The sequence below is a fragment of the Erpetoichthys calabaricus genome, chromosome 8 (assembly GCF_900747795.2).
Source record: "Erpetoichthys calabaricus chromosome 8, fErpCal1.3, whole genome shotgun sequence".
NCBI lineage: Eukaryota > Metazoa > Chordata > Cladistia > Polypteriformes > Polypteridae > Erpetoichthys > Erpetoichthys calabaricus.
In genome coordinates this window covers 150,127,397-150,148,551 of record NC_041401.2, presented here as the reverse complement: position 1 = coordinate 150,148,551, position 21,155 = coordinate 150,127,397, and the positions used below count along the sequence as shown (strand labels likewise).

At 37.2% G+C, this 21,155-nt stretch overlaps 1 protein-coding gene across 1 annotated transcript in view; it reads left to right on the top strand.

Moving 5' to 3' along the window:
* glb1l (galactosidase, beta 1-like) overlaps nt 1-21,155 on the top strand; it is a 230,377-nt gene that overhangs the window by 153,670 nt on the left and 55,552 nt on the right. The window contains exons 11-12 of the mRNA XM_028807592.2: nt 10,829-10,903; nt 12,757-12,846. Of these exons, the coding sequence (XP_028663425.1) occupies nt 10,829-10,903; nt 12,757-12,846 (165 nt within the window). The remainder of the gene's footprint in view (nt 1-10,828; nt 10,904-12,756; nt 12,847-21,155) is intronic.

Here is a 21,155-nt window from a genome sequence, read left to right as displayed (position 1 = left end):
ACAAGGTGACAGCATTCATTCCACATATTTTCTAAACCTATTACTTTGTAAACAATCAAAATGAAACCTCGCAATTATTAGGTCTGAAAATTATAATAAGCAATTGCCAGTCAAGCACTATGATAAAATTCTAGTAGCGTATCAAAAATGGGAGTGCAACGTTTTGAATTACAGGGCATAGAAATGTACAATTAATTACAAAATTGTTATAGAACTAATGTTTAATTTAATGATAGCATATTTCTTAATTTTTAAAAGACTGAGCTTATAAAGGTAAACAGCACTTCCTTAAAAGTGCATTGTAAGTAAGAACAAGCAAATACTTTAATGTTGTACATTAAAACTGTAGCATACCATATTCATGTCAAGTATAAAAAATATATTAGGTATATTTCACAATACTTTTCATGATTAAACTAATATATTTTATAGAGCAATCATTTGAAAAATAAATAAAGTGTTACTAGGAGCTTGTTAAGCTGGCGATAAGGGTTATGGCAGAAAGAATGTTGCTGCCACTTCTCTGTGGAAGGCCATGAGACCAATGAACAGTTTTATATATGTCACCTTTCATCAATTTATTTTTGCTTACCGCTGTGTCTTTCTAGTGTTGAAGTTTGTACATTAAGACAGCATGTGCAACTTTTTTCATATTGTTTAGACAAACAAAAAAGAATTTTACTTTACTCTGTACAATTGACAATAAATGACCTTGATCTTCAAATATTTTCTAGGGAATAGAAATGATATTTTATGTTTTGGTGCAGGTTGTGTGTGTTTGTGTGTGTGTGTGTGTGTGGCTTGGGGGGGGGGGGGGCAATTAAAATGCAGCTGTATCTACCTGCTTGTATTTTAGGTTAATATTTTCCAGGTGATTAACTTTTGGGGGCAGAGCTATAAAGAAAGAGGATAAAATAAAAGCAGAGGGCAAAATTAAGCAATGAGTAGGATATATGTTTTTTGACAGTATTAAAATGTACATAAAATAAAATAATTGCTTTTGTTTTTGTTACCAAAAACAACCTGTAAGCTTAACACATTTAAATGAAGTTCATGCAAACAGTAAATTCAGCTAATGCAATGTAAAAAGCCATGACCACACTTTCCAAAGACTGTAACACATAAATACTATACAGTCACCCCATGTGCTGAAATTAACACCCCATAGAAAGGTATTTTAACAAGACCAAGCTTGTTAACTCTTTTCTTAATATGATCCCTTTTGACCTGTAGTCATGTAAATAATTGCATATATGTTTTACTGTGAAAACTGCCATGAAGTTCAATTTGGAAGCGGAGGAGGCTGGGATAAAGTACAGACTCCTCACAGAGTAAGTGATTAGACCCACACCACTGGTGCTTTGAGGCTGCAGTGATAACCTCTGTGCATTAGAAAGAGATGGACAAAAATTAACAACTTACGTTACCTTATACTATTTATTTACCTTATTATTGACAGGAAAATGTGGGTTACCAGATTTTTTTTAAATTGTATTTTAGTTTTTACACTTCAGTTTTACATTTCTGTGATAGGCTCTTACAGGTTCAATGAGAAAATTGAAATTATTGGGTGTTTGCTTGTTTTCTTTACACTGAACCCCTACACTACTGCATGCTGAATCCCTTTAGATCATCATGTTCTCCTAACAGGCATCAACATCTACCAAAACACAGCAATAAAGATTTCAATGTTCTGTCCCATCATTTTACTGCATAAACTAAACTTATACTTCATTTTTTATTATGATGTCCATTTTGTTCCTGAAAACTGTTCATGTTCTAAATTCTCTTTTGAATATCACACAGGGTTTTATTCAAAGAGGACTAAAATATAGGGAGGAATGTAAAATTAGTCCCACGTAAGGCAACTGTGTTTTTTTGTCATGTTAGCAGCCTTGTATCGATTTATTGGTTAAACCATTTGTTTTGATTTTTGTTGTTAAACACAGATGCAGCTGAAAATAAGGTAGCTTAAGTCATTTAAATTAAGTCTTTGCAGACATATATTTATTTTAAGGTGGCAAAAATGCACTTTAAAAGAAACATGTTCACTCGTGTGCTTAAAATCCATCCATTATCCAACCCGCTATATCCTAACTACAGGGTCACGGGGATCTGCTGGAGCAGACACTCACACCCACACCAAGCACACACTAGGGACAATTTAGGATTGCCAATGCACCTAACCTACATGTCTTTGGACTATGGGAGGAAACCAGAGTACCCGGAGGAAACCCACGCAGACACAGAAAAACAAGAAAACTTCACGCAGGGAGTTGTGAGGCAGCAGTGCTACCCACTGCACCGCCATGCTGCCCGTGCTTAAAATCATATACCAAAAATCAGAAGAAACACCTGCAATGAAAGGTTTATTATTATGACGTAATATTGTGGAAAATGTTTTGCATTGTATGTGTACCCTAAAACTTAGGTTCTTAGCTAGGTGAGAACATATACTCTAAACCAGCGGTTCTCAAACTGTGGGGCGCACCCCCCCAGTAACAAAAAAGGGAGCGCAAATGTTGCCATATGTGGCATAATTTTGCTATTCATAGGGAAATTTTAAACTTGTAGCAGTGTATCGGCAGCAAAAAATATAGGAATAAATTTTATTAGGATTTCAAAAAATCCTTAGGGGGGCACGATTAAAACTGTTATGAAAACTTGGGTTGCAAATACTTAAAGGTTGAGAAATGCTACTCTAAACTATAGTATTATATGTTTCACCTATATGTTTGCATTTCTGCTTACTGGACTGGGGAATTGTCATTCATTGAATGGCTACTAGGCAGTTGGGGCTTCAGCCAGTCCTGAATCTTCAAAATCTATCCTGGTAGTTTACTTCTTAGTTACAGCACAGGCAGATAGAAAAGAAGACCAGTCTGACTAGGATATTGTCTGGCTTACTGTATATCTTGTATCAATTATACCCATCCTGTGACCGCTGAGTCCTACCTCCTTGTTATCCTTAATCTAAATAAAATGTTAAAAACACACATGTATTAATAACATAAATATGTGAGTTAAAAATATTATTTGAATGGATTTCACATCACATTGTATTTTCTCAAATAAAAAAAATCGATCAGTTGTTAAACCATAACCAAATCAAACAAGAATACTTAAAGAGTTCAATTGTTAAACCTTAACCAAATTAACATTAGAATCCCTGAAGCCTACGAAAAGACTCGTAATCCCAGGCCACCTTAAATTCCTTCGCACCTCACCATTAACGTCTTTTGTTTTGTAAATGTTTTGATCAGCACAAGCAGCCTGCTATCCCATCCCCACACCGGCTCAGCTCAACTCAGACAAAAAGTTCTCCCAGCTCTTTGTCAGTATGCTCGTGTCGATCAAACACAGGAATCTCTGCAGTCTACTTGTGACTTTACGCTGAAGGTAGATAAGTAAATGTATACAGGTAAATAACATTCAATGTGGCTTTTATATAAGTAACATATAAATGTTTTTCATATAAAGACCATCACAAACAGAACATTGCAAGATACCTTGGCGAGCTCAGTTTACCCATCTGTTTCGTTGAAGGACATGCGTGTGTCAGATTCACTGCAGGATGACGCCTGACCTCTTGCTGCATCTAAACGGTGCCATCTTTCGCCTTTACGTATGATGCAGCTGCGTTGTTCTTATGTGTGAGTGGACATTTCTTGCGGGGAGGGCTTCTGTTCTCTTTCTCCGATGTAAAACCACCATCCTCATCTGAGTTCACCTCTGTTATAGCATGTCTTTATTTGAAAGCAGCATTGTCAGACTGGGGGGGACCATGAACATGACTAAGAGAAAAAAACTGTATAAAAAAATGCTAACCTTTACAAGTACCATAAATTTACACTGGCTGTTACAGACTCAAATCAAATGTATGTTTTTATTGTATAATAGTAACAATAAGAGCAGCTCACTACTCAAAACGGTAATTCAGGGAAGCGCCCGGAATCAAACCCACAACCTGTTGATTATGAGTCAGCAGTTCATAAGGTGGCCCGGGATTCCAAGTTTTTTTTCGTAGGCTTCAGGGATTCTAGTGTTAAGCATTTCCAGTAACGTCAGTTCAACGTTTCAGCCTGCTCAGCATGTCTATACAAACAAGGAAAGAAAGGCTATGTAATCCCTCCTTTGGGCATGCCTCATCATCAGGACAGTAGAAATTTAAACATAATTCTGTTTAAAATTATCTAAGTTCCAAAATTCTCATCAATATATCATGAAATTATCAGTGCTGCAAAATAAAAAAACTAAACATTGTATTTAAGAAAACATATTGTTTAACTATTGGCGATTCTAAATTGGCCCTAGTGTATGCTTGGTGTGTGTGTTTGTGTGTGTCCTGCGGTGGGTTGGCACCCTGCCCGGGAGTGGTTCCTGCCTTGTGCCCTGTGTTGGCTGGGATTGGCTCCAGCAGACCCCCGTGACCCTGTGTTCGGATTCAGCGGGTTGGAAAATGGATGGATGGATGGATGTTGTTTAACTATTAAATGTTTCCTATATCATCTGCTTAGACATTACTACAAGAATAAAGGGTTACATTAACTGATTAACCCTTAATATGCTTTTTGTTTAAAGTTTAGTGCTGCTGCTTTACAATTTAAGATTCCAGGGTTCATGTCCTATGTGTTGCATAGATGTGGTATATTCTAAGACTGCAGTTTATTTCACAGCACTTACCTGAATAAACAAGTACTTTTTGTATTTGAGAGTGATTAATGATGAACTTTCAGTATTTAATATGTAACTTTGAAATTTGACGCTAATAAATAGAATAACTAGTGCAGTTTACTGCTATATAAAACTGTGCTCACTGTTAATGTGCACGAGAAGGGTTTTTTTCTTAGAAATGTTAGTATTAAAACAATTAACAGTGGATGTCATAATTTTTCAGATTTGTTAAATCTGTAAATCTGGATCAAGTCTGTAATATTTATATTAGGAAAAAACATTTTAATCTGAATGTTTGGTACTCTTGATATTCATTTTATTCTTTCACTAGCCACACTTTCTGCCAAAGACAGGTAATAATATAATTTAAAAATGTTTGCTATCACTTACCCTAAATGCATTTTCACCTACTTTGTGAATGTGTGAACATTGCTTCACCAGTGCTCACTCTCTCAAGCACGTTCCTGTAAAGCCTGCCTTTTGGACTTTGTCATTGTTTTCTGCACGACATTCTCACATTCTTTATGCTTTTATACCTGCCGTCTTTGAAGGTGACTCTCCGCATGCCTCACGTGCTGTTTCAACTCCTAGTGTGTCTCAAATCAAGTCGCCAAATCCAAATTGACCAATCACACCAAAGCCAAACTGACCAATCAGGTTGCTCTGAGTGACTGAACACACAAAACTGTAGTGTTTTATTATTTAATAGATGTTTTTAAATCATTTGTTCAAATACAAGTCTACATGATAAATTCTGGTAGCATAAGTATAAACCAAATCCAGGATCAAATTCTGGATGTACCACCAGACCATTTCAGAATGCACGGAGGCATATTACTAAAGAAGTGATTTTTCATTTCTGCTATGCTAGAGTTTTTGGATTTTGTTAAAACTGCTAAAGAAGTACAAGACACAAAATCTTTACACAAGAGTTGGACTGTTACTTTCATGGCCTGGAAGGGCATTGAAATCTCAGTACCTAGAAATATAAAGTGGCAGGTCTACTTACTGCTTCCACTTTCACAGGTAGACAAGCTGCAGCAGATTCCTAGGTCAATCTGTCAAACACACATACTATATTCCATCAATCCATGATTCTTTGAGTTCTGTAGGCTGGACAGATTTGACCAACTTTCTGAATAATATGTGCTCCAACATATTGTGGCCTCATTCCTTGCTTCTCCAAGTCTTCAGTTTTCAACGACATTAAGCAAACAAACCCTCCTCCATGAGGAAAGTGCCAAAGAGATAAGACACGCAGTGTGGTGGTGCTGTAGTTCTAGTGTCCTGGGTTCAAGTTCCCTGCATCTTTTTTTTTTTTCTTTTTCTGAGTACGCTACTTTTTCTGCCACTTTCCCAATGTTAGACTGATTTGCAATTATAAATTGACTTAAAGGAGAAAGTGTGTGTATGTGTGGCCTGAGATAAGTTGGTGTCTGTGGTCTGCCTGCCACCATGAATTGGATTCATCAGTTTTTGGAGTGCTATGTTATAATATGTCTTGTTTAACTTGTATTTACTGGGCAGATGAAGAGGCAGTAGTAGCACTTTATGAAGAACATTAATGGTGATTGAATCATAATCAAACCTTAATTCTAAAGTGAACTTTTATGAAGGCTTTCTACCACTGGCCTTGCTCCACAGGCCCAGCGCCACTATGTGACAGTGCAGGTTGACTCCATGCTCCCACTGTTCATTTTGGGAGCCTCTTAAACCCGTCACCGTTGGTAACATAACTGAGATGAGCCAGGCAGAGGGACACATACATTGCAGACAAGGGGTAGGTGTAAAAAGTGACAAAGTACTTTATTAAAGCTATTCAAAAATACAGTGTTCAACAATGCAGTGCTCAACAGTCTTCCATAAATAAATAAGTAATCCATAAAAAGGGAACCGTGGAGGTTAACACTCAGTCAGATAAATATTCCATAAAAGCAAGGTTAAAATCCAAAAGCAAGAGCATATCCTTTAAAATTACGTCCCTGGTTCATCACTTGAACCCTGGCATCTCCTCCTCTTATTCCGATCGGACCTTGCAGAATGAAGGGACGCCCTCCGACAGACATAGCCATCCTTCTTCAGGTTTGGTTCCCTACTGCTCTTTGGCTCCCAGTGTGGCGCTCCATCCGAACCTCATCTTACCAAGGCTCCGGTCCCTGTGGCCATCCGCAGCGCCAACAGGGCTCCCCATCCGAGTCCTGCTACCCTACTGGACTTACATGTAAGCAAGCCACGTATTACCCCACACTCCACCAAAACGCTCAGTAGGAGTGATTCTCTTCAGCCCTGAGTGTTGGCCAAATGCTCTCCCAAGGGCCCTCCTCTTGGCTGCCTGCCTTCTCCGGTCTCTCTCTCTCTCCCTCGTGCTGACTCTTCTGCATTCCTGCCTTCTCTTTCATCTCATCTAACCTCCATTCTTTCTTTCCTTTCATTTTCTTTGCTTTCCCTTCTGCCATTCCGGCTCCCTAATATATGACTGGCTGGTGCGCTCCATCTTAATCAGTCCACCTACCTCCCATGGCTGTGCAAGCATGAACATCTATGGAGATTGAGCCAGCTAATGAATTATTTCAAAATGGACCACTTGCTGTTTAGCCACGGACCCACTATTCCAAACACCAGGAAGCAAAGGAAGTTTTGGATAAGATTTTTTTAACACTTTTCCCTGCTTAGCATTAGCCATAAAAACAAGTGCATGCTGTCATATAACTACACCAACTGCTAATTTACACCAAACGTGACACATCAGCACAGTGTAAGCGCTCATCCAGCCATTCTATACACAGCTCTCCTTGGTTTTGAAAATGTAGAAAAACAGAGGTCTTCATAGCCTTTTCAAACAATCTTTTGCTGTAATTTTTCAATGTTTGAGGATCAGATGTGGGACATTTCTGGAATTTTTTTTTTTATTAAGTTTGTATTGTATTTTTAGCAGATAAATCAAGCACCTAATTACAGAAGTAAATCTTATGCGTATAGCACATATATCTCCTCTTTGTGGAGTAGGACAAATACTGTATACAACAATATTACTTTTTTGGAGAGGTTATTAAATGGATATTTAAAAATCAATTAGTTAAGTATAAATTTGATAGATTTTACAATACCAAAATTTAGTAGCAAGTATTCATTGTTACTGGGTTGGCACCCTGCCCGGGATTGGTTCCTGCCTTGTGCCCTGTGTTGGCTGGGATTGGCTCCAGCAGACCCCCGTGACCCTGTGTTCGGATTCAGCGGGTTGGAAAATGGATGGATGGATATTCATTGTCACTTTGTCTCCATTTCAAAAGAAATATCATCACCACCCACAAAGAATTTCAGATGCCCCCTCAAAGATTTTTCCCAGGCTGTGGCCTAGTTGCTCCTTGTTTTATAATTATTTTACATAGGTTCACATGTAATTGGCTCTGCCTATATTACTTTGGCTGCCCATTGCAGTGAAGCATACTAGTTCTGACAAAGACTGTGAAATTATATGTAAGTAATTGGCTTTATTGGCTGCTGCCTCGCAGTAAGGAGACCCGGGTTTGCTTCCCGGGTCCACCCTGCGTGGAGTTTGCATGTTCTCCCTGTGTCTGCGTGGGTTTCCTCCGGGTACTCCGGTTTCCTCCCACAGTCTAAACACATGCAGGTTAGGTGCATTGGCGATTCTAAATTGCCCCTAGTGTGTTCTTGGTGTGTGTGCGTGTGTGTGCCCTGTGGTGGGCTGGTGCCTTGCCCGGGATTTGTTTGTGCCTTGCGCCCTGTGCTGGCTGGGATTGGCTCCAGTAGACCCCCGGGGCCCTGTTTTAGGATATAGCGGGTTGGACGATGACTGGTTGTTTATTGGTTGAAAAGAAAGGCTAAATCAGATTTTGTGTTTAAGACATGAAGTGCAAACGCCTTTAATTTTAGAATTGATGAGCTCCCACAAACTAAATCTAAATGTCATTTAGCAATTATTTTTGAGGTGCTGACATCTTTAATATAGCATAATATTATGTAGCACACAGGATGCAGTTCAATGTAGCCATTCTTTGGTCCTGTATATGTAATTGTTTTGTTTTTTTTAATTTTACCAGCACTTTCCCACTACTATTTATACTATCTACTGTAACTTATAAATGAAGTCTGAACTTTTTTAGATCCCACAACAATACTAAGACGAGACATACTGTAACATTCTGTTTATTAAATCTTGTCTTAATGTCTTGTGTGTTTTATGAAAATAAAATGATACACACTCCGTTCTTGTATACTAAGTAAATGTGAAAACAAAGATTACTACTTAATTAGAAGATATGGAAAGCAGTATTAAAAAAGAATGCCAGAAGGTGACCACAAGTAAAAACTCAACAATTAGTCTCTGAATAAAATGTATCATATGCTTAATTTCTAAAGGATACACCATTCAATCTAATTAATTTTCATACTGATCATTTCACATTTACAAGCTCAGAGTGCTGTACACACAATATTAGTAAAAGTGACATTCAGTAAGCACAATACAATATGCAAAAATGCACTTTGAAAGCTCAGTGCAATATTTACATAGAAATATCCATGTATCCATTGTTTTTTCCTAGAAGTTAGGTTTCTTCACTGTAATAATATATACCCACAAACTGATTATTAAATTAAAGTGGCAGTGACGAACAGAAAAACAAAATTCTGGGTCTTGCAATTAATAAGACCACATAAATCAAAAGCTTTTAATGTAGACCAGCTGGCTTCTCTATCCTTCTGTGAGTACTATACTGTGTACTGTGGTGCAGACTGATTTCCATAATTTTAATAAAATACAATGCAGTTAGCAGAAAAAAGTGTTTATTTACTCCCTTTAATTCTTCCATATTTTCAGAATTGAATATAATTAATTCTTCATGCAAATCCCGATACTAGATGAGGAAAACCAAAAATAATAAATGAAATCCATCCATCCATCCATTTTCCAACCCGCTGAATCCGAACACAGGGTCACGGGGGCCTGCTGGAGTTAATCCCAGCCAACACAGGGCACAAGGCAGGGAACCAATCCTGGGCAGGGTGCCATCCCACCGCAGGACACACACAAACACACCCACACACCAAGCACACACTAGGGCCAATTTAGAATCTCCAATCCACCTAACCTGCATGTCTTTGGACTGTGGGAGGAAACCGGAGCGCCCGGAGGAAACCCACGCAGACACGGGGAGAACATGCAAACTCCACGCAGGGAGGACCCGGGAAGTGAACCCAGGTCCCCAGGTCTCCCAACTGCGAGGCAGCAGCGCTACCCACTGCGCCACCGTGCCGCCCAATAAATGAAATCATATTCTGATAATGCCTACTGTATACTTATTTTATAGTCATCCATTTCATGTGTAGCTTAAATTCAGTAATTGTTTAGAGTACATTTGGCTGCAGTAACTTTAACCATATGTTACATATCATTGTTTATCAATGTGTGAATTCACTTTAACTTCATTGTAGAAGAATATTCCTCTATGGCACAAATGTTTACCTGAGTATCATTTAAGAGGTTTCCAGTATGAACAGCTCTTTTCAAATCCTGAGACATCATTTCCATAATATTTAGGTCTCCCCTATGACCAAGATCATTGCAAAATATCAAACCTTGCTACAGACATTGGTGTAAATTTAAAATAACAGTTTTGAACCTGACAGGGAACAAAAGTGTTTATATATTAGGGGTAGCATTTAATTTGTCCAAATGTATTAGTCCCAAATTTTGACAAACAAAAAAGAAAAGCATTTAAAGTTTGAACACATTTATTTAATTGTAATAAACTGAAGTAAATCTTCCGTTACTAATAATGCCATAGCATGTTGTGTCCTGGTGATCCTGATCAAACCACCATTTTGTGTGTGTGAGGTGTGTCCTTACTACTCCTGGCAACCATTTGCTAGTTGGACACTTCCATAGTGTGTAAGAACTGTGCCAAAAGAGCCTTGGAATTGTGTTCAGCATGGTAAAAAAGGTTAGTGTTTGTCTCCTTTTAAAAATGTCTTTTCTGGGTTAGTTTATGTATGATTATAGTAGATAATCTTAAATCAATATGCTAAAGTAAGAGTATATTGTTATCTTTTTAAAGCAGTACTAAAACCAGCGTTTGAAAGGACAAACAATTTTAATCAGTTTCATATCTTATATCTCATTATCTTTCTTCAGTTCTTTTCAGTACCAGCAGGACCAATGCCTCCCCCAACTCAAAAGTATGCTTACGGGTACGTCTCCTTGAAAAAGGTTAGTTCTATTGTATTATAGTAGTTTGGTAGTTAATTATATTTTACTACAATAACTGGCTACATCAGAAATTACTACTGGTGTGTATTTTACTTTCTTGTGAAAAATCAATAAAATGATCTGTGTTGACAGGCACTCCTCAGTCTTCCACTGTTTACCTTTTATTATTTTTTTTGAAACACGTTGTAGGTGTAAATGTTACATTACATTTTTATACATCATTGTTTATTACCAGTTGTTTAAGAAACAATTAAGACTTAGCCCAAACAAGTGAGCTACAGTGAAGTTGTGCAAATTTTGTAAATGAACAGACATCTATTGTATATAAAAGGTGTGAAAACAAAATTATAACCTACATGGCCGGGAAAATGTGAGGTTGCAAAGCAAAAGAGGCAATTTACCTGAATGAATGGGAAGTTTATTTGATAGCAGAGATCTATCTCAAATCAGACAAATGGCTTGAAATAAATTTTACAGCACCTGTAGGCAAAAGTTGTCTACTAGTAGTCAAAATGAAAGTGCCACATAAAGAGCAATCAAATGTTTGGCTCATGTGACCATTTATATAAGTTAACCTAACTTAGAACAGTTAATAATAATAATAATTATTATAATAATAATAAACATCATAAGCATATTTTTTACTTTTTGAAATATCATGTTTTGTCCTCTGCGTACAAATTAATGAAGCACAGCACTGATCCAAGAATCCACAAGAGTTATAAATGTATAACCTGGTGTATTATTTATAGTTAATTTTAACATGTTAGTACAAAAGTATAGACTTAGTCCCATTGTGCTTGGCCCATCCAATGTGTATTAGAAAACTTAATGAGTGTAGTGTAGCGGCTTATGTTGTTGTATAAAATAACAACTGTTACTGTTTAACCTTTTTCTTTGTAATTTCAAACATTTTTTCTGTTATGCACTCTTGTTCAACTACATGCCTTAACTGTACACCTGTCAAATTTAATTTAGGGTAAAGTTTATTGCCATGTGCTTATAGTAAAATAAAATCCTTACTTACATGTCACCTCAGAATAGTAACCAGTACCAATTAAAGATGCACAAAGCAGTACAAAAGCATATCTAGACTGTAACAATTACAGTGTAGACAATTTACTATGACTGGCTGTTCATTTATCTTACAACCTATGGATAGAATCTCTGAATCTACTGGTGCAAGAGTGCCAATGGTCTTGCACCTTTTACCAGAAGGAGGGAGTGAAAAAGTACTGTGCAGGATGGCTGAGGTTCTTAGTAATACAATCTTTAGGTAGATGGTACTTGTCAAAGTAACATCCACATGAGCTCTAGGACCCAAGGTTTCCCAGCAGAACATTGTCCAGAGCATCACATTGCCTCTGCCAGCTTTCCTTGTTCGCATAGTGCCTCCTGCTGCCATCTCTTCCTCAGGTAAACAACGCACACGCACCCAGCCATCCACATGACCTGTCTAGTGTTTCATCAGACCAGGCCCCTTCTTCCATTGCTCCTTGGTCCAGTTCTGATACAGTTTCAAGTCTGGCGGATTGTATATTTTGAAATTAATTAATTTCCTTATTTCCTGAACCATACTATGCCTTTTCTTAATAAACAACTCCTATGCTAGATAATGCTGTGGTCACTTCGCAAGAGCACTTCAGTATTTTAAAAGTTGAAAATCATAAACCTTTTTTAGTTTGCTCACTGCTGCCACCACTGTTAGAACTCACTTATCTCATCTCTGTTTTCACACAACTGTCCTTTTATCATCTTAAATGTCTCATTGCATTCTTGACATTACTGAAGCAACTTAGTGGTTTAAAAAATAGTAGTTTGTAAAACTAATTTCCCCATTTTTTGCACCTTAGGTTTCTTGCATTACTGAACTGTTAGATGACCTATGTCCACAAGGGCCTGTTCACTCTTATTACCCCATAACCTTTGAAGAGATGAAACAGGTAAGACTACAGTATACCAAAGAGCTCTTTGTTACCCTTTCCTTACTTTTCTTCCTGTGACAAAAAGCAGCTATGAGTCACTGTACATGTTTGTACTAGATGTTGAGGCATCATGTATTCCTGCAAATATCCAATGTTTATCCAGTATTTATCCAATGTCCTCAAAGATCCCAAAAAAATATTACAAAGCCAAAATGAACTAAAATGGTGTAAACAGATTGCTAAGGAACTTCTAAAGGTTGCTTAATGTGGGCGTGTCTGTCAAAATTCAGAAATTTAAAAGTTTTCAACAGGTTCAGAAAGGCTTTAGAAAATATGGCTTATTGATGCTGAAAATAAATATACATAGATGGATCCTGACCTGTTTGTTCTCCCCTATGTCTGCATGACTTTGTCTGTGAGCAGTCTGTTTAAAATTATGAGAGTAGATGTGGAAATGAATGTGCCTTGTAATCATTAGGAAAAAAGTAAAGTCTGCAGTTAAATCAGTGCCACACTGTATTTCGTACAACAAAGTGAGGAGTGAAAATAAACAAAATGAGAAAGGTAGAAAGGTGAAATTGCTTTATGGACCAACTCCAACCAACTCTTGACTAAGTGATCATCATGAAGCCTGTTTTGGATGGTAGAGCTGAACGAGTTGTTGATCTAAAATGCAGGAGGCTCAAGAAGGGAAAGATTATAACACAAAGACTTCCAGATTGCAGGATAGGATTAACCAGGAGATTCCAAGTGAGAAGCTAAAAGAAACTTAGATGTAATGGCAGCAGTCATTAAAGGCCTCCGCTAGGAAAGAGAACAAGAAAGTGAGGTAAGAGAAGAAAGGTCCAGAAGGAAGAGAACCTAAGTGGACAGAGGAATGGGGAAAGATAGAGTCATGGAGAGAGATCTGGCCACATAGTGCTAGAGAGCAGCAGCCAGAGGACATTCCCAAGACATGTGGAGGAAGGTGCCAGGGAATTTAAGGGTGAAAAGATGACACCAGGGATCTAGTTCCAGTCCCATGAGATCTCTGGGGGTAGGGTATAGCTGAAGTATATATTTAAATGGTGTGTGTGCTGGGGATTAGGAGTTTTAGAAAAATGAGTAGTATTTAGAAAAATAGTTTGACAGCACAAAGCAGAGGATGGGCTAATTTTCATTAACAAATTTGATAGTGAGAGTTTTGAGGGAAGGTTTGTGGAGGATGGAGTAGAGACAAGACACAGGTTTGAACTTAAGAGAAAGTTTGAAGCAAACAAACACACAGGAATTGAAAGAGGAGAAGAGAGAGAAATTCCACATATCCTGAGCACAGTCCTAAGGTGCAAATAGAAAAGGTAGGCATTGGAAGAGATTGAATGCCTGTTTTGTAGAGAGAGAAATGTTTCAAGTTCTGACTCATTAAATTTATCTCCCAGTGCAGAGATACCAGACTGACACCCTCAGGGAAGAAAAAATTGGATGGTCCCGGTATTCAGGACATAATTGTGGAATAAAGGAGTGTGGGTGTGCCAACTTGTCAGTGAGCTCATCAATTTTTCAACCTGTTTCCATATCTGAAGTGTAAAAGATACAACATGGCCAACAATTGAAGAAAGGGACTTTAATTTATTAGAAAGAAATGAAAATGGAGTTGAGCAATGGTAAAGATAGGCTTATATTTTGTCTCTATGAGAAAGCAAAAAGGGGAATGCTGGGGAGGGCATACCCAACTCCAGATTGTTCTAAGAGTAAAGGCAGGGTGGTATAATTCAAAGACACCTGCATCTACACCTGTCACAAATCAGAGTGGAGTATATAACAGGTGGATTGTTGTGATTCCAAATGAATGAAGACAAAAAGACTTTATAGATTGCCAGTATTTAGGATTGGCAAAAAGAGAAAGCATAGCATGGAGCATATAGCTAATAAAGTTAATTCCAGGTGGCAAATTTATTTTAATAATTGCTGGTCTGGATGGGAATGAGAGAGGGAGGTGGGACCAGGCCGAAATGGAGCCTCTGACCCTCTTCAGAACATGTTGAAATTTGACGGTTGTAAGCTCATGGACTGTGATATCAGAAAGACTCCGTCCAATAAATGTATTTGGGAAATGTAGAGAGTGATGACATGAAGAGTTCAGTGTGAAAAATACAGATTTAGACCTGTTAATCTTATGGCCAGACAGGGTTTCATAAGTGTCAAACAGTAAGATGACCTGGGGAAGAACAGCAGAGGACCAAGGTACTGCAGAATATTATCAGCATACATGGAAACTTTTTGTGGTATGTCTTTGATCATTATGGGGCAGATAATGTCTTGAGTTGCGAAGAGCTACTGCCAGGGGCTCAAATGAGAGAATGAAGATAAGCAAGGAAAGAGAACAGCCCAATTTTGGGCTCTTGCTTATATACTCAATCTATTGATTGCACTGCAGTTTGTTTATTTAAGGTAGGTCCACAAGCTTATTGAAACAGACAAGTAGTTTAAGAAAGCACTGCTTAATAAAGCCTATATATTGTTCTATCAAATATTAATATAATATTAATTATATATTATTATGAAAAGGAAGTGCTAAGTAAGGCATTTGCCATTAGCTACCAGTTACAGTTATTATTTTATAGCAGCACAGTCATGCTGCTGTCAAATAATTCAGCGGTTCTCAAGTTCATTCCTGGTGTACCCCAGTGACTGCAGGTTTTATTCCACCCAGATTCCCAAATCGATCAATGTGTGTACATGCATACATGCAATCCGTGTTTGTAATGGACAAGTAATTTTCTGGAGTTCTCCTTTGTCAAAACGCTCCAAAGCCATTAAACTGCACAAAAAAGGATAAATATCACAGTGAATCAGAAAATTAACCCTGTCATAATTTTCTTGTGTTTTATAAATGTTTTTAGTCAAATTGACGTGTCATTTATAGATTTCTGTTAACCAGATTTCACACAGATTTCTGCTTTGCTGTGCGATAAAGCCCTGCAATGGGTCCAGTACATTTTACTTCAATAAAACAAATATTGCATTATTCTGAACAGCAGGGAGTGCTAGCTCTCTGGGAATGAGTTCTTTTATAATTATGGCATGTTACATAACCCGAATCTATATAGATATAACATAAAAGACAATACCCCTCCCTAGTGATATGGCAGTAAGAAATCATGCAAGAGAAATAACAGACAAAGGAAGCCAATAACAAAACCCAGTCCGGGAGTGGAGGCCCGATGTATAGAGTCTGTCGATCTTGTCAGTGCAGTGGAAGGCATTTTCAGGACCAGATGACGTTATCTCCCATCCATTCGTTGGCTTCAAAGGTGTGCCGGGCAATGTTCCAAGGCTTAATACTCTTTCTTCATGTTCAGGGCCTCCCTTAGGCGAACATGCACTTCTAAACAAGGCAACAGTACTTAAATAAGGATACAGTTCCAGGCTGACTTAACAGATAGAAAATAGTACACAGCAACTCTCAGTCTAACTGCATGCTTTCCATTTGTCCCAATCTGTCTTATTTCATATTGCTTGCCTAGCAGTTCTATGTGGTGAACCCATGTGCTTAATCTGGCTATGTGTCAGCTGTGCATATGAGCAGAATAAAACAGATTTTATAAGGGAGATTTGCACATGGCACAGTGACATATCAAATTTATGCTTACAGTTAGGTTACTCATTATTTTAAAAATTTATCGGACTATGTAGCATGTGTTGCTTTTAACGTTTTACCCTACTACTCTCAAGATTGTGTTTCTGAATTTAGCACTGTACTTTCAGCTCATCAACAGAAATTTATCAATTTCTGAATTATTGAGACAGATTATTTCAACCAGTAGAAGGAATAATGCGATTGCCCAAACATTTGCTTCTAGAAATGTATTTTGTGGATGCTTCTGCCCATGGCTGCTGAAAGCATGTGCAAAGCAAATACATGTGCAGGCTGATGGCGTGCAACAGATAATGTGCAGACTACAAAATCTTTACAAGTAACTCAATTAAGTATCTGCATGTCCACATTTGTGGAGAAATCTACCTCTGTTAATAAAGTTTCTCAAAGTCCAATAACCAACTTCTCTAAGGGAATAAGGGTTTACATGGCATATTGAAGTGAATGTAAATGCACTTAGTGAGTCGCATTTATATCTGATTGATCTATTTGTTTAATTAGCTGACTTTTTCTTTTCTCTTATTGTACCGACTAAAAATAAGTACAATATTTGCATTTAGAAGAAATTTAGAAACCTTTTCCCATTTAGCTTTTAATTGAGATTTTCCCTGTGATTTAGTTTTTTAATTGTAGTCAGTTACTGACAGTTAGGAATGAACAGTGTAGACACTGATGCTAAAGACACTACATGCTAAAGCGGAGCAGCTACTATTGACATGGATGATAGTGTATAGATTATACATCAAGGTCTGTATAGCTGACTTTACTGTATGTTCATTCTTCATGTTGGACCAGCCAAGAAAGGGGACCTGAAAAATTGTGTGAAATACTAGACACTCGTATTATGGGTAGTACTTTCTTATAAGATGGGGAAAGCTATAAAAATATATATTTCTGCCTATGCATTTCAAAAGGTCAATTTTTAGAATTTCCTCACAAAGAAGTTTGTACCAAAAGTTTCAGCCTGCAAGACTGCTGAAATAAATCTGTTTGTCATATGAAAGGTCTCCTTCCTGCTAGAGTTCCTTACCAAGTTCCATATCAGTCATTTCAATACTGTTAATATCAATACAGGTATAGAATGATGTTACAGTCATTAATGCTGCTATATCATAGATATCATGGGTCCAGTTGTCGTCTATGTAGAATTTGCACATTCTTCCTTTTCCTGCGTAGGTTTTTCTCTGGATACTCTGATTTTCTTATCACATACTCAAAGACATGTGAGTTAAGTTAACTGCCAATTCCAAAGTAATGTGTAATGTTCTGCTACCATATCCAGAGTTTATTCCTGCCTTGCACTCTATGTTACTAATATAGACTTTAGTGCATGTGACCTTGAACTGGTTTAAGCTGTTTTGAGAATGTATGTATACATGTATTTATAGTATGTATGTATCTATGTATTTATAAGGCAATCAAGAATATATCAAATTTTAAAAACAGATTTTAAAAGGTAAACATATATTTATGAAGAAACGTTTGCTGTCTTCATTATCGGGATTTGATTTTGTTAATTTAAAAAAATCAACAAAGAAATCAATGTTTCCTCCCACAGTCCAACGACATGCAGGTTAGGTGGATTGGCGATTCTAAATTGGCCCTAGTGTGTGCTTGGTGTGTGGGTGTGTTTGTGTGTGTCCTGCGGTGGGTTGGCACCCTTGTCAGTCAGTCAGTCATTGTCCAACCCGCTATATCCTAACACAGGGTCATGGGGGTCAGCTGGAGCCAATCCCAGCCAGCACAGGGCACAAGGCAGGAAACAAACCCCAGGCAGGGCGCCAGCCCACCACAGGGCACACACACACAAAGCACACACTAGGGACAATTTAGGATCGCCAATACACCTAACCTGCATGTCTTTGGACTGAGGGAGGAAACCGGAGCACCTGGAGGAAACGAACCCAGGTCTCCTTACTGTGAGGAGGCAGCGCTACTACTGCACCACCGTGCTGCCCAAATCAGTTGTAGGAAAGGAATAAAAAATGCCTTTTCAGGGAAGAGCCTTTTCCCCTGCCTGAATGTCTTTAAGAAGTCTGTTATTACAACATGAGCAAAAAGGTTTATAATTAGAAGTTTAGTGTGCTAATATGTTAATACTGTATACAAAAAAACTTTTTTAAGTAATCTTTAAAATTTTAAATCACTGTTTATAGAGGAGTGTGTTGAGAAATCACATAAACATATTTTAGCTTAAATAGACGGCCCCTTTCCTAGCCTCCCAAATTTAACAAAGTGAAAAAATGACCTGAAAAACTGCAAAGCAAAACAGTAATAGTAAAGGTTTCTGTTTGTTAGTAATGTGTCTAAACATCAGTGCTACTAGAATTTAAACATGTACTGACTAAACTGCTGCTGTAGGCTGACACAATGACAAATTTGACATGGCAAATTTAGAACTTGAACCAATGCAAGTCTTCAGTAAATCAGCTAAATAATCTTAATGTTTAATTTTGCATACTACATTCTTAACTGTAGAAGATACCAGAGAAATGGCAGTGTGATAAAAATTAGTTGTCACATTTCCCATCTCAAAAAGACATTAGATAACAAAAGGACTGAAAAATGTTCTTTGTGTGTGTGCTACAAACCCCCACTGAGATAAAGAAACTGATTTCTGAAGTAGTATAGTGTCAGTAGCATAAATAACATATAAACTTGCCACTATACAGTATGTGTGTAGGCTACTATTAATTTCTGAACAATAGTCAAGAGCACACACTTAGAAGAGCTTTTCAGTATATGTAATCAATGTAATCAAGCACTCTTGATAAGGAGTGAACCCGCTACCCCACTATACATAGTGTCTTTGTTTCTTTCTCATAGACAATCATCCTGTCTTTCTTGTGCACGTATAAATAAGTAGAAATGCATAGGATGTATTTGGAACATTTTAAAGTACACATTCCAAAAAAAAAAAAAAAACAACAACACCGTTACTGTCTTTTAAGATATGAAACAAAAAGAAAGATTTTCCTAAAGTCTAACTTAATTTTTTCTATCATTCTTTTAAAGCAACCTTGAGTCTTTCCAAATGAGCATTGTGTATTTTCTTAAGACATGAGATATTTTATCCCTACTACCCTTACAATGACAGTTCTTTAAACATAACTTCATAAAAAGTGTATCATTTTAATAGATTCCCTCAAATTACCAGTACCTATATCTTTAAAGGCCACTGATCATGGTAAAATTTCTCTACGGTCTTACATTTGTCAATTCTTTCAAAAATCAATCAGTATAAGCCAATCATAGTTATAGAAACCTGTTATATTGTAATATTTTGCACCATGGCATGTGTATCTGTTTTTCTATATTTATGAATGTTTTTGGACTTTATTTGATAAATTATATTTTAACAATTAACTTCACTATAAAATTCTTTCTTTCTTTGACAAAATTATTGTGGCAAAGTGCCGGTTCTCAGTAGTTTTTGTGATGGATTCAGTTATCTGTCTTGTCTTTTGTTGTGCTGTTTTTAAACTTTAACTCTGCCAGATTTATGGACAAAGTCTGCAATTATTGAGAATCCGTGGCAAATCATTAAACTCTCCTGATCTTATTATTACTCACATTCAGTTGCTGTGTGCCATTAATTTCATCATATTTGACAGTTGGAAAACAGTTCTTCTTTTTGCCTTTTTAGTTACTTTACACTTGCTTTTCTCTGATCACAACTAGTGCATATTATCTACTGATATATAGTAAACTCTTCAACAAAGGTTCCTGTGTGAAAGCTCCCTACTTGTATTCAGCAGCTACGAACTCTTTGTAAACACATTTATGTTTGACCACTTTCACCTTTCATTGAGCTTCTAAACATCTAGGTAATGGGTGGGCACTAACTTTCCATGTGTTATTTATTAGACAATTTTATGCCCTTTTATTTTTAAATTAATTCACACAACATATCTGTCTAAAACAGAGTTAATTGTATACTGTATTATTTTTCTACCTGCATCCTTATCATTTGAGGAAGGAAATATGATGGTGTCTAGTAAAACAGCATAACACAATGTCAGCAACTTATCCACATTGTCTTTCTAGTTAAGTGATATGCTTTTCTCAAAATAATAAGGAAAATTTAAAAAGAAAGAAAATGATTATTTTTACCTGCCATTAATGCCAAGAATATTATATTTTACTATTAAATTTTACGTTTTAAGTGGTTGAACCAAAACTTCTTAGTGGTTTACAGACAATGAGATTAATATATTTTCCTTTACTCTGTAGACTGTTTGAAGTATTTTACTTACACAGTTTAACCTACAATATAATCAGATAATTTTTAATGGAATATATACGAGGGGGGACCCAAAAATAACCGGAATTTTGTTGTTGTTAGGTTGGTACCTGTAGTACATGGTTGGGCCACTATAGGGCGATCTAGTTACACTTCTCACAAGTCAGTCTGCCAAGTGCCATCAGTCTGGAAGGTTGTGCTTGTGTTCAGTGAATTTTTTTGTAAAAGTAGGTTGCGCAACAGTGTGAGAAGGAAACGCCCTGATTTGTGGGAGTCGGACGATTGGTTCTTTCATCATGACAACGCTCCATCTCACACTGCTCTCAGCATTTTGGCAAGAAACGGTATGACAACCCTGAACCACCCACCCTACTCACCGGAATTAGCTCCGTGTGATTTCTTTTTGTTCCCTTGGATGAAAAAAGACTTGAAAGGAAGGCGTTTTGC